The sequence below is a fragment of the Nanorana parkeri genome, unplaced genomic scaffold (assembly GCF_000935625.1).
Source record: "Nanorana parkeri isolate BGI_ZX_2015 unplaced genomic scaffold, ASM93562v1 scaffold515, whole genome shotgun sequence".
Lineage (NCBI taxonomy): Eukaryota > Metazoa > Chordata > Amphibia > Anura > Dicroglossidae > Nanorana > Nanorana parkeri.
The window spans coordinates 931,823-944,642 of NW_017306783.1; the positions used below are offsets into that span (position 1 = coordinate 931,823).

A 12,820-nucleotide genomic window follows, 5' to 3' on the forward strand; every position below is an offset into this window, starting at 1 on the left:
TTCTTGCTTTTCTTCAATGTGTCGTAGATCAGAGATTGGTCCTCAGCACTATTAATGGGCAGATTTCAGCTCTGGCAACTTTTTCCAATAACCTCTGGCTTCTAATTTTCTGGTACGTACCTTCATTCAGGGGGTGACTCATGTGGCTCTCCTGATTTAGCCCCCCGACGACAAATTGGGTTCTAAATTTGGGGCTGTCTGTTTTGCATAAGCCCCCGATTGAAGGTATTCGTGACCTTTTCGCTTGCTGAATCTTTCTCAGAAGGTTGCCTTTTTGGTCACCATTACCTCGGCACCTAGGGTTTCTGAGTTACCAGTCTTGTCCTGCAAATCACCTTTCTTGGTGTTACATAGGGGCAAGGTGGTGCTTCGCCATAAGCCGGCCTTTCTCCCAAAAGTTGTGTCGGCCTTTTATTTAAATGAAAACATTTTTACCTTTTTTGTCCTAAACCGGTTCATCACTTGGAATGAGCCTTACATTGTCCTGATGTTGTTCTCACGGTCTGAGTTTATCTGGAAGTTACTGCTTCTTTTCGTAAGACAGATTCCCTTTTGGTGCTTACTTCTGGTCGTTGCAAGGGTCAAGCTGCCTCCTCGGTGACCATTTTCAGTTGAATTTGCCAGGTTATTATTCAGGCTTACTCTTTTCACGGTTTGCAACCTCCTTCTTCTGTTACTGCTCACTCACTACTAGAGTAGTTAGGGCATCTTGGGCATTTCGTCATCAGGCTTCGGTTTCTCAGGCTTGCAAAGCAGCCACTTGGTTGGCGGTTCATACCTTTAAAAAGTTTTATCAGGCGCCAGTTTTGGGTGCAAGGTTTTACAGGCGGCAGTGTCTGTCGCTTCTGGGGGTTTTATTCTTGCCCGCCCTTTGGGTGAGACTGCTTGCAGACGTCCCAGTGGTCAAGATCTAGCAATCTTCACTGTGTCCTTCAATGAATGCAGAGAAAATGATTTTATGGTGAGTACAAAAATGCAATTCTTTGTATTGACAAGAAAAACACTCCTTATATATTTTGTCCACCTATAGCCAAAGTTTTACATAACTATAAATTAAATCCAAATTACACTGTGCTCGATTGAGTGATCTATAAAAAAAAAAGTGATACAAATGTAGGAATTGTCTTTGTGTGGGATATAATAAAGTGATAAAAATCTACAAGAAAATACAATCTCAGCAAAGGTACAAACCCGTGATGTACACAAGTTGCATGTGTATATAAATAAATGTCTTATAACCAAATTAATCATATAGACAACAATCTATTAAGTGTAAAGTGTCATAATGAATGTCCTTTAAAGATGAAGTAAAAATCAGTATGTCCATATGCAAAGTTAAAGTGCTCCTTGCTTCTCAGTGCCCTATCTGGTGAGTGCGGACTTTTCTGTTAATAAACGTGGAGCACTGAGAAGCAAAGAGCACTTTAACTTCACATATGGACATACTGAGTTTTTTATTATTTGACGGGAATCACTGATGGTCAGCACGGTCACCAGAGCTAGTGTCCCCATTGGAAGATTTTCCATCTTTTACTGTTCTAGTGACAACCCAAAGTTTAGGATTTCATTTACAGTGATAACCGTCACCAGGACAAATAGAGCAGGTGAATCTCCCTAATGGGTAGCAACAAAAACCGAATTCCTCTCCACTCTATACAAAACGAATAAAACTGAACTCCAGGCAGAGAAGACACAAATAATTGCAGTTATGTACACAGTAATATATTTTTACATATTTTTTTTAATGAAAACAGTGCAAGTAGCTGATTTTGGTTTGGTATTAGTCTTTTGCAGTCCATTGTACAGCAGAGCTCAGACTAGGAAAGGGGAAGCAGCAGTTTTGCTGCAGTGCAAGAATCATACTAAAAGGAAGACCAAGCAGAAAGATGCCCTCATTATTGTGCTGATTGTCCTTTTACTGTCAAATTTTTTTACTGTTTCTATATTTAGTTTTTTACTTTAACACTTTTTATTTTTTCTTTCATTATTTCTTTTTTTTAATTTTTATTTATTTAATTATTTCATATTATTTTTTTAATTTGTATTTAATTTTTTTTTTTTTAAACAATCCCCTGTGTGATGGCAATTTGAGGTGACAGGTTCTCTTTAATTGACCCTGTCCCATCCAATACAGGAGTTCTAGCACAGTACCGTGCTGGAACTCCTGTGACAGGTGAGAGAGGAAGAGCACAGCTCTCCCCTCTCACTGTCTACAGTCTACACGGACTGCTCACTGCAGTCAGAGACTCGGCGGCAGAGGACGGAACCAAAGGAGAGAGGTAAGTGCAGGGGGAAGGGGAGGACGGACGGACCGGCTGCACACTGTTTACATGTGATCTCGGCGACATCGCCGATTTCACATGTAAACGAAAAATCGGCTGCCTCACTCTACATTTAGTCCTGCTTGTACAAAGCAGGACTGAATGTAGAGAGGGAAACCTCCCCACAAGGACACCGCTGCCGCCCCTCTGCGCCCTGCCGCCCCGAGGTCGGGCCTCGGTGGCCTTGTGGGGAATCCGGGCCTGAATATACCCAAAAAATGTTTTACATACATTCCTTTTTTTCCTCAGATATTCATAGTGATGGGATTTAGATTCACTCATCAGACATGGAGTGGGAACCCAGGCAGACTGCAACTTGCATTACCTTTCTGGTTGCCTGCTTGTTGTGGACAGGTTCTTGGAATTTACTAATAAAAATGCTGAGTAGTGCAGTGGTGTGTCTGTATAGGCAGTGACAGGAGTGCAGACTTGATAGGGGGTAGTGCAGTGGTGTGTTCAGGCACTACACCATTGTAAGCACAATGTTGGTGTTGGTCTATGTGCTGCCCTGACTGCTATTCTGCTGTACTTGTCCTAGTTGCCAAACAACAACCAGTACACAGTGCTCTGCTCCATGGCAAGGTAGAGAGGCAGCCAGGGGAAAGATTGGCAGGGTGACAGGTGTTATGCAAGGCATAATGACAGATGTTATGCAAGGCATAGTTTTGAAGCACGTAGTGGTGCTGGGCAAGGCAAATCAATGTAGACCCAGCCACAACCCAATGCCCTCTGCCTTATGCAGGAAGAACTGATGTGCATGGTTTCTTTGATGGATGAAAGGTCACCTAATCATGAAGATTATGAACCACTGGAAAAGAAGACATTAATATAAAGCATAAATCTGTGACAAGTAAGCACTCCTCTGTTTAAAGCAGAACTAAGTCTGCAGGGCAGCACTTTCTCTCCAGCGATGTGGCATCCACAAGCTTCCTTGTCGCTGCTAACATCTTTGCCGAGTTTTCTTTCAGGTTTAGCATTTTCCTCCATTTTTATTGTTCAACGCGTGATAACGTAACTTCTGGGCATGCTTTCAAGAGTTAAAGCAAATGTCAATGCAAAATTTTTAAAAAAAGTCTCTGTTGTTCTGGCATACATACACTTTAACCTATGTTTTACCTCTTTACACATGCTTCAAGTACAGACGAATACCAGTTGATGTGCTAGAATTTTAGTGAGCTCCTAACTTCATCTTTAATATGACAACACAGCTCTAAATTCCTGTTTTGCACTTAATTGAAATGGTAAAGTTAGCAAGCCAAAAGTAAGCAAATAAGATAAATTCACTGTTAAGTGTTTCATATACTTAGATAATGCTGGCATCAAGGTATACCGAGATTGCACACTGAGCTTCGCAGCTCACAGTGCAATCTGAATAAAATTGCTAGCAGGTAGGTAAGACTCATTTATTGCAAAAGAGACTCTTCTGCAGTAAGTGCTTCTTATCTGCCTGCCAGCAAGCCTCCTCTACAATACAAGCCTTCCTGCTAGCAACTTTTCTTAACTTAAAGTTCTACTTTAGGTATGGTTCAGCTTTAAGCACCTTGTGTATTTTAACTACTTTTGTGTTTTAAAGGATGATGGAGTGGATTTAGAAGAAGTAAAGCAGGAAATACTTTGCAAATCTATAAAAAAAGACACGTAAGTACCACATTTTCTTTTTTTGAGATGTGAGTATTTGGGGCATAAATGTTTATTTATTCATAGCTCACCTTGATATGTGACTAAATGCTGGGCTGTTGCAAGTTTTAGTAGTCTACTTTAAATACATTATACATGCATTGAACTTGGGACCAATATATGCTTGTGTGTAATGTCCCTTGAAAAAAAGTGGAGCCTCTCAGATTGTAAAACTGCCAGTTATACCCACTATTTACTGGCTCAGTACCCAACTACCCATATGTATGTGATATGTCTCCCTAAATCAAAAATATATAAATACGCCCAGGAACTCCTCTTGTAGAATTTGTAACACCCTGTGCCCTGTCACAAATCAAAATCTATAGATCATAAGCAATTACTTTTCTCACACTCATATAATCACCTCACAATGAATTCTTTACAACATAGGTATACTAACAAGTCCTCCTTCCACTGCATTTATGTTAAAAATAATCTTAATATACACATACGGGACGATATCACGTCAAATAGTGGAGATGACGTGGAATCTTTGTGGCTAGAACTAGATAGAACGGACGCTAGACGTAAACTTATTGTGGGTGTTTGTTATAAACCTCCGAATATAGAGGAGGGGGAGGAGGCTTATCTGCACTCCCAAATAGAAATAGCTGGGAAGCAGGGTAATGTCGTCGTGATGGGCGACTTCAATTATCCAGACATCAATTGGGCTAATGGAACCTCACATTCGACAAAGGCAGCCCGTTTTCTGAACATGTTGCGAGACAATTTCATGGATCAGATGGTTGAGGATCCAACTAGGAAAAATGCCATCCTAGATTTAATCATTTCTAATAATGTGGAGTTAATTGAAGATATTGCAATTGGGGAGACACTGGGTAATAGTGATCACTATGTGATTACTTTCAATATTGGATACAAGAAAGGGAAGTGGGCCGGTCGGACAAGAACCCTAAACTTCAGAAAGGCTAACTTTGATAAGCTGCACAAGATAGTGGGTGAAATGGAATGGGAAAACTTATTTCACAAACTGAGCACTGACCAGAAACAGGATTGTTTTAAGAACAAATTACAAAATGCTATTACCAAGTGTATACAGTTGGGTAACAAATAGGGATGCACCGATACCGGTATTTTGGTACCGAGTACTGATCATTTTTTTCCGGTACTCGCCGATACTAATTACCGAGTAATGGAAGTTCCATCCAGGAAGCCAGGTGGCGGGTAATGACTTGCCACCTGGCTTCCTGATTGCCTGGGAAGCCGACTCCATTCTGTTTGGCCGGCTCGATGCTGATTGGCCGGGAAGCCGGCTTCCCAGCCAATCGGCATCGAGGCAAGCAAACAGATCCCACAATATGGTGACACGACCCCCAACCCTGCAGACACCTCATTCCCCTCACATAGATCCTCAGCAGTAGTCATTACCGTACCAGTCCCTGGCCAGCTGAGCAGACACCTCTCTCCTGGATCTGCCCACGTCACCTGTGTGTACAGCGCCCACATGATTGGCACTCAGCTTTGCTACTGCCCAGCGCTCTCATTCAGAAATCCTGTGCATGCGCAGTAGCAGGCTGAGGGCCAATCACATGGGTGCTGTACACACAGGAGATGTGAGCAGATCCGGGGGAGCTTGGAGAAAGGTGTCTGCTCAGCTGGCCGAGGGACTGGTATGGTATTGACGGTTGCTAAGGATCTATGTGAGGGGAATGATTTATCTGCAGGGTTGGCAGTCACCATATTGTAAGATCTGTTTGCCCGGCTCGACACTGGCTGGGAAGCCGGCTTCCTGGCCAATCAGGAACGCGCCAGCTAAACAGCATGGAGCCAGCTTCCCGGCTCCATGTTCCCTCATGGCACTGCCTGTCAGAGGAAATCTCCCTCTGACCGGAAGTTCCAGTATCGGGAAAGATATCGCTCAAACGAGTACTCACCCAAATACTCGGTATCGGCATCGGTGCATCCCTACTAAATATATAAATCCGGCCCTGCCTTTATACTCAAAAATCTAATTCTACCGATTCATCCGTCTATGTATGATGATTAATAATAACATAGACATGACAGATGTAAAATGCTGTGATTTTGAAATACACTTGCAGAGCATTCACTTCCTGCTTTGAAAAGGCAAAATTACTTCAGTTTGCCAAAGCAATGCACATTGGAATTGCCTTGTGAACAGCAGAGCATTGCTGGAAAATCTCATCTGTAATCTCACGAGATCCCAGGGAAAGGCATTTTCCTCCCGAGATGATGTGCATGGTCACATGTCCTATGATGTATGATCAAGAAAACAGGATTTTTGTCTTGCCAGTAAAATCCATTTCTTGCCTTAGATTACAGGACCCTCCCCTCTTACTTCTGTGATCTTGTACTGCTTCCTATAAAACTGAGGAAGATTGGGTATAGGAGGGGCTATACAGTGCTGTCCTTACATATTTCAGTGTCCAATCGCCTGAAGGTAACTGCATAACCCATTGGTTCCTGAATTATATCCCTGCGTTCTGTGACCTTAAGGTCTGGTTCACACTGAGAATTTTGTAGCACTTTTTCTACCCTAAAAAACGCTAAAAAAATATGCCCAAAAAAATCCTATTAATTTCTATGGCCCTGTTCACATATGAGCGTTTTGTCGCTATAACCAAAATGCCTGTCGCTGTTTAAAGTACATGAGCTTTTTTGGGGGATATTACATATCGTTTTGGCCCCATAGACTCAATAGGAAACGCTTGAAAATGTTCGTCTGCTGTGTTTTTGGGGGTTTTATGAGCGTTCGTTCATTAACATCAATGAGCTCGAATTTGCTCACAAAAACGTGCGATTTGATTTACGCGCATAAAAACAAACAAAAGTGTCAATCAAAGAAGCGCCTAAAATGCGCAAAAACACTGTCGCCTAGGCGTGAACCCAGCCTAACTATTATCAAAAATTTTACTTACTTGTGCATCACTCGGCTGCAGATCCTCAAATGGACTGCCGGTACATTACAATTTAGTAAACTAAACATAAGATTGTAGCGGTGGCTACTTTACAACACACTTTAAGGAGGGAGAATGCAAAATTTAGATTAAAGGTGTTTTTCAACAGCTTTCTAGTTTTGCGTATTCAGTCTCTACTTGGGGTGGAGTTGACATGCTTCCTATACTGCCTTTGCAGATTAACCTTCCACTCACACCAACTAACATCCTTTTCTTTGATTGCAACAAAATAGGGATCAACCAAATATCTCATCTACAGATAATCGGGGCCAATATTTACAACATTTTAAAGTATCTGTCTTAAATTGACTGATATTACCAATACTGACCCTGAAGGGGAGCCTGCCTCCACCCTACCCCCATGCATCCCCCCTATTGCAATAGCAGGCCCATTGCCTGCTGTTTACATACAGCTGTCGGCTGCGGAATCTAGCTGCTGGCAGATGAATTGGGAGGCGGGGGTGACTCTTATATGTCTACAACCACTGGTATCTGGCTCATTAGGCTGGAACATTGTTTACTCTTATATAGCTTGCTGTTGGCACTTTAACTTGTCAACAGGCATAAATAAATTGTTAGAGCTCTCACTAGTTGTTTTACCAAACATTTCTTTGGTAAGTTAAGTAATCATAAGCTATCTCATATGCTTCTTTACAGGTGGTCTACTTTAGATGGCAAAGATGACCCATTAGAAGCCTCAAGAAACTTCGTTTTTGTTAAAGTGCTCCAGAAGTTAGTAAATGAAGGTATATACATTTACGTATCACAATACATCTGATTTTAGTTTTAGACACTCATGCATTCATGAACATATTTTAATATACTGCCATGACATTTTATCAGGCTTCGATAGATAATTTTATTAGTCTGAGAGGTAATCCACCACTCCAATCCACTCTCATTCTTTCCAGTCTGGATAAAGCATGGGTGCCAGCTGGGAGTCTTTGACGCTTCAAAGAGAGTACTCAAATGCAAGGAAATGTTGCACACAGGAGGAATCTTTATACAGTATACCCATACATCAATAACTTAATGTATGATTAACTTAATGTATGATTTAATTAAGTTATGATTAACTTAACCCCCTCATGACTGAGGTCTTTTTTTTTTGTTTTTTTTTGTTTACATGTTATAATCCACATTTTAAGTCTTAAAATTACTTAAACCCCCATATGTTGCACGATATTATCGCAACTCATTATCAAACCCAAAAATTTTGTGAAAAATGCACTTCAATGCCCCAAAACACAATACAATACGCATCATTTTATAAAATATAAAAGATGAGGTTACAACAAGTAAATAGATACCCAACATGCCCAGGTCAAAAATTGTGTACATCCGTGAAACTGTGACAAAATTCAGTATCCCAAAAAGTCTATAGATGACGCTTCAAAAGCCTCCACAGGTCATCAGTTTAGAGATACGCAAAAATGCATGACCCTAGAATTTTTGCTCTCACTCCGGCATGCGCAGCAATACCTAGCGTGAAGCACGATCATCGTTTTCATATGTAGGCGCAACGGACACGTGTTTATGTGAAGACGCACGTGCTCGCGGGGGGACTTTAAAAACAAAGTTCTATTATTTTTACTTTTAATATTAATATAATGTATTATATTTTAGAAACTTGTTTTTTTTACTTTTAGTTGCTAATCACATAGGTACTCTTTATGTGATAAAATTATGTCTGGATCCGCCCAGCTGCGTGAGTGACAGCTGGCTCTGCCTATCTAGAGGCAGAGCCAGCTGTACCTGCCCCCTCCCCCATCCGTTCCGCCAGTTAGCGCTAGAGGATCGGAGTGGGGAGGGGGGAATACAGCCCCTCCCCTGTCACGGCTCTGTGCCGTGATAGGATCGAGAAGTGAGCGAACACCGGTATATGTTCGCTCACTTCCCGATCTACTGAGCCGACCTGTGACAGTCTCATTGTCGCAGGTCGGCTAGAACTATGAGGTGAGTGAAAAGCACTCACCTCATAGTTCTTCTTTAGGCTGGGTTCCCACCTAGGCGTTCGAAATATGCGTGTATGACGCGCGTTTTGGGGTGCATGTTTTAACCGCGATTTGCAGCCCTCACAACGCGGGTCAAACGCGCGTTTACGAGGGCTATCCGGCTGTATCCTAATGGATATGCGCGGAAATACGCCCCAAAGAAGCTCCTGTACTTCTTTGGGCGTAGGGCGTTTTTCAGCACGTTCCGACACGCTGAAATACGCCCAAGTGAGAACCATGTCCATAGGAAATAATGGAATTTCATTTGCTGGGCGTTTTACAGCGCGTCGACCAGCGCTGTAAAACGCCCAGGTGTGAATGGGATTTAAAACCAATACACTAGGGAGGGAAAACCCCCAATAAACAGTCATACACCAGAGCATAGCTGCCATAGCTGAAAGAACTGCTACTCCCAAAGAGGCTTCAGCCCCAAATCTAACATCCAGCTTATAGTGTTGCATAAACATGTTTGGCGTGTTCCAGCTCGCCGCTCTGCAGAGGGTATCCACCGGCACCCTCGCATAGGTGGCCCAGGAAGCAGCCATCGCCCGTGTGGAATGAGCCTTTAGGCCATGGGGAGGGGAAAGACCTGCGACCCTGTACGCCAACGAAATGACCTTCACTATCCACGATGAAAGAATCCTCGGAGGGGCCGCCAAACCTTTCTTTGAGCCGCTCGAACAAATAAAAAAATTCTTGTCCTTCCTAAAAGATGTGGTCCTTTGTAAGTACGTGGAGAGATTCTCCACCAGGTCCAACTTCTTCCACTGCAACTCATCCATCTCCGAGATTTCCGAGGTAGGAAATGTGGAGAGTTCAATCTCCCAATTCACATGGAAACTAGACGATACCTTTGGAAGGAATGACGGTACTGGCCTCAGCAGGATACTGAGACCCTCCGCGCTGAAGCAATGGCCAGCAAGAATGCCATCCTCAGTGTAAGATGCCACAGAGAGCAGGATTGGATAGGATCAAACGAGGCCTGAAGAAGGCTTTTTAGCAGCAACGGGAGATCCCATTTAGGAAAGAACACTTTTCGAGGTGGACGAATCTTCCCTACTGCCTTCAGAAACTGCACTACCAACGGATATGCCGACCACTTCCTTCCCGTCAGGGCTGTTAGTGCCGACACGTGTACCTTCAGGGTGTTGAAGGCTAACCCCCCATCCAATCCCTGCTGCAGGAATTCCAAGATCCTTCCCACTGGATGATCGAAAGGTTCGAAACCACGTTTCTTAGCCATATCGATAAACCTGGTCCACACTCGGGAATATGTCGTGTTAGTCGAACCCTTTCTAGCCTGCAAGAGGGTCTGGATCACTGACTCCGAGATCCGCAAGCCCTTTAACCGATGCCTTTCAGCCTCCAGGCCATAAGGTGTAAGCGGGCCAGGCTCGCGGGAACCAAGGAGGTCTCGGCCAAAATGGAAGTATCGCAATTGCGTCTACTTGCTCCCTCTGAATCTTGAGAAGCACCCTCAGGATCATGCAAAACGGTGGAAAGACGTACACTAAGTGGAAGTTCCACCTCTGCGCCAGTGCATCCTGTGCTAGTGCCCTGTGGTCGTATAGGCGAGAGAAGAATTTTGGAAGCCTGTGGTTTTCCGCCGTGGCCATAAGATCGATGTCTGGTAGGCCCCATAGATTGAAAATCGGAGTCAGAACAGAATGGCTCAGGGCCCATTCGTTGTGGTCCAGCAGCCTCTGACTCAGTGTGTCCGCCTCGATATTCTCGGACCCTGGAAGGTAACAAGCCGTCAGATCCTGAAGGTTGTCCTCCGCCCACAGGAAGATCTGGGACGAAATCTTCAGCAGCTGCCAACTCCTGGTGCCCCCTTGATTGGAAACATAGGCCACCACCGTTTTGTTGTCCGACATCACCTTGACAGGCCGTTGCCGAAGGATAGGGGCAAATGCTACTAGGGCCTCCCGAATTGCCGCCAATTCCAGAAGATTGGAACTTGCCGGGACTTGCCCCACCCATGGAGCTTGCACTGTGTGCTGCCCGCACACTGCTCCCCAGCCTTTGCAGCTGGCATCGGTAGTGACAATTAGCCAGTCCACTTCTCTCAGAGGCTTGCCGGGTGAAAGGTTGGAAGCATCTGTCCACCAGGCTAGAGACAGGCGAACTGCTGGGGGAAGATGAATCTGCTGGGTAAGGCAGGGGTGGACTGACAACTCATGGGGCCCCCGGGCAATAGAAGATTATGGGGCCCTGTGTCCCCGCCCACCCTCAAGCCACACAGCCCCACCCACATATTGCACCGCCCACATCACCTACACTTGGTACAGAATTTATCTTCACTATGTTCAAAATAAATGTTTACTATTTTTTTTTAAATAAAGAGAAATAAACTTACATTAAATAAAGTGCAACAATTGTACATTTCCAAAATGAGGGTTTTAATTAACAAAATATAACAGGTGTAACAAATGTCGTCTTAAGAACATTTTAATAAGATAACAAAATATAGAATATGAAAACTTGCATCACAGAAAATACCACCAATCTCTTCCTATTACCTAAATGTGAGCATCAATTCAACACATTACAGTGCATCTTACAAAAAGTGCATCTGAAAACAAGTGCATCTTTAAAAAAGTGCATCCTAAAAAAAGTGCATCTTAAAAAAGAAAAAAGTGCATCATAAAAAAATTGTAAACATTTGAATGTTTATATTGAGCTTTTCAACTGAATGGTTGACAGCATATTTTAGAACAAATCCTGCACAGAATATTAGGGGAAAAAACGTCTGTAAAATACACACACACACAAGCTAAATACAATTTAAAAAAAATGTAAACTCACTCAGTAAAAGTAAACACATTTTAACAAATCAGAAGCCCTGGCCTGCATGTTATAAAAGCAGTAAAGAGCTAAGTTCAGGTGACGTCTTGGCAAATCTGTCAATGATTTTATCTTTGTCCCTCTTTATGTTTTGTGCAACTTGCTTTTTTACTGCAATGAGCATCAATGGCTCCAGGTTTTGCTGTGAAAGAGATGATCTCAGTCTTGACTTTAATATTTTTAACTTGGAAAAGCATCGTTCACATGCACACTGTGTAGTGCTCAGTGTAATTAAATATTGGTATGCCAAGAATTTTTCCACTCCAGGTGGCATTTTGGCAGGAGGAGGTTCCAGTGTATTTTCTCCAGTCAGTAGATCAATTTCAACATTTGACTCTGTTTCAAGATCTACATCTTCTTCTGTCATTGATTCCATTGGTTCATCACTGATCTCAACAGGAGCATCTTCATGAGGAACATCATCTCTTTTTTTAACAAAGAATGAATCAATTTTACTAGTAGATGCCTCATTTTGTTTTCTTTGACTACTTAACTTTCTTTTCATAGCACCACTTTTGTGTTTATAAGTTCCAGACATTACCAATATTTTCATACCTGATAATAAAAATAAGGAATAATTATCCCTGACGTAGACAGTTGCAAAAAACATTAGCATGCTGGAAGTTCAGGTGTTTTTCACCGCACCGGTCTCTGAATAGGTGATTTTGCACTGCTGTAGATAACATAATAAGCCAGCAACAGGAAATTAAAAATACTGGAGTGCACAAGAAACAACGCAGAGGCTGAAAAACCCACAGAAAGAATTGTGGAGAATTGGTAATGGAATTGAATATCTAGTCCAGTGCGTCAAATCGGTGAAAGTTCACCATTCTTTGTTAGATTTTTCTAAATTGGCTGCCTTCGACTAGACTTTTTCATTTTCTGAAAAATCCACCTCATGGTGAATAGATCTTTTACTGAATGCACTTCAGAAGTAATTTTAAACCCACATTTGGCTGACAGTCTCAGAATAGATTTATATCATCTTTAGTGTTAACTGCAGTCAGGAGATTAAAAATACTAATAGGGTTTATTCAATATG

The 12,820-nt window shown here is 42.6% G+C and overlaps 1 protein-coding gene across 1 annotated transcript in view; it reads left to right on the plus strand.

Moving 5' to 3' along the window:
• The window catches only part of NUP133 (nucleoporin 133), a 508,027-nt gene that overhangs the window by 471,346 nt on the left and 23,861 nt on the right, over positions 1–12,820 (plus strand). Inside the window, exons 27-28 of the mRNA XM_018561308.1 lie at positions 3,917–3,959; positions 7,595–7,683. Coding sequence (XP_018416810.1) covers positions 3,917–3,959; positions 7,595–7,683 — 132 coding nt within the window. The remainder of the gene's footprint in view (positions 1–3,916; positions 3,960–7,594; positions 7,684–12,820) is intronic.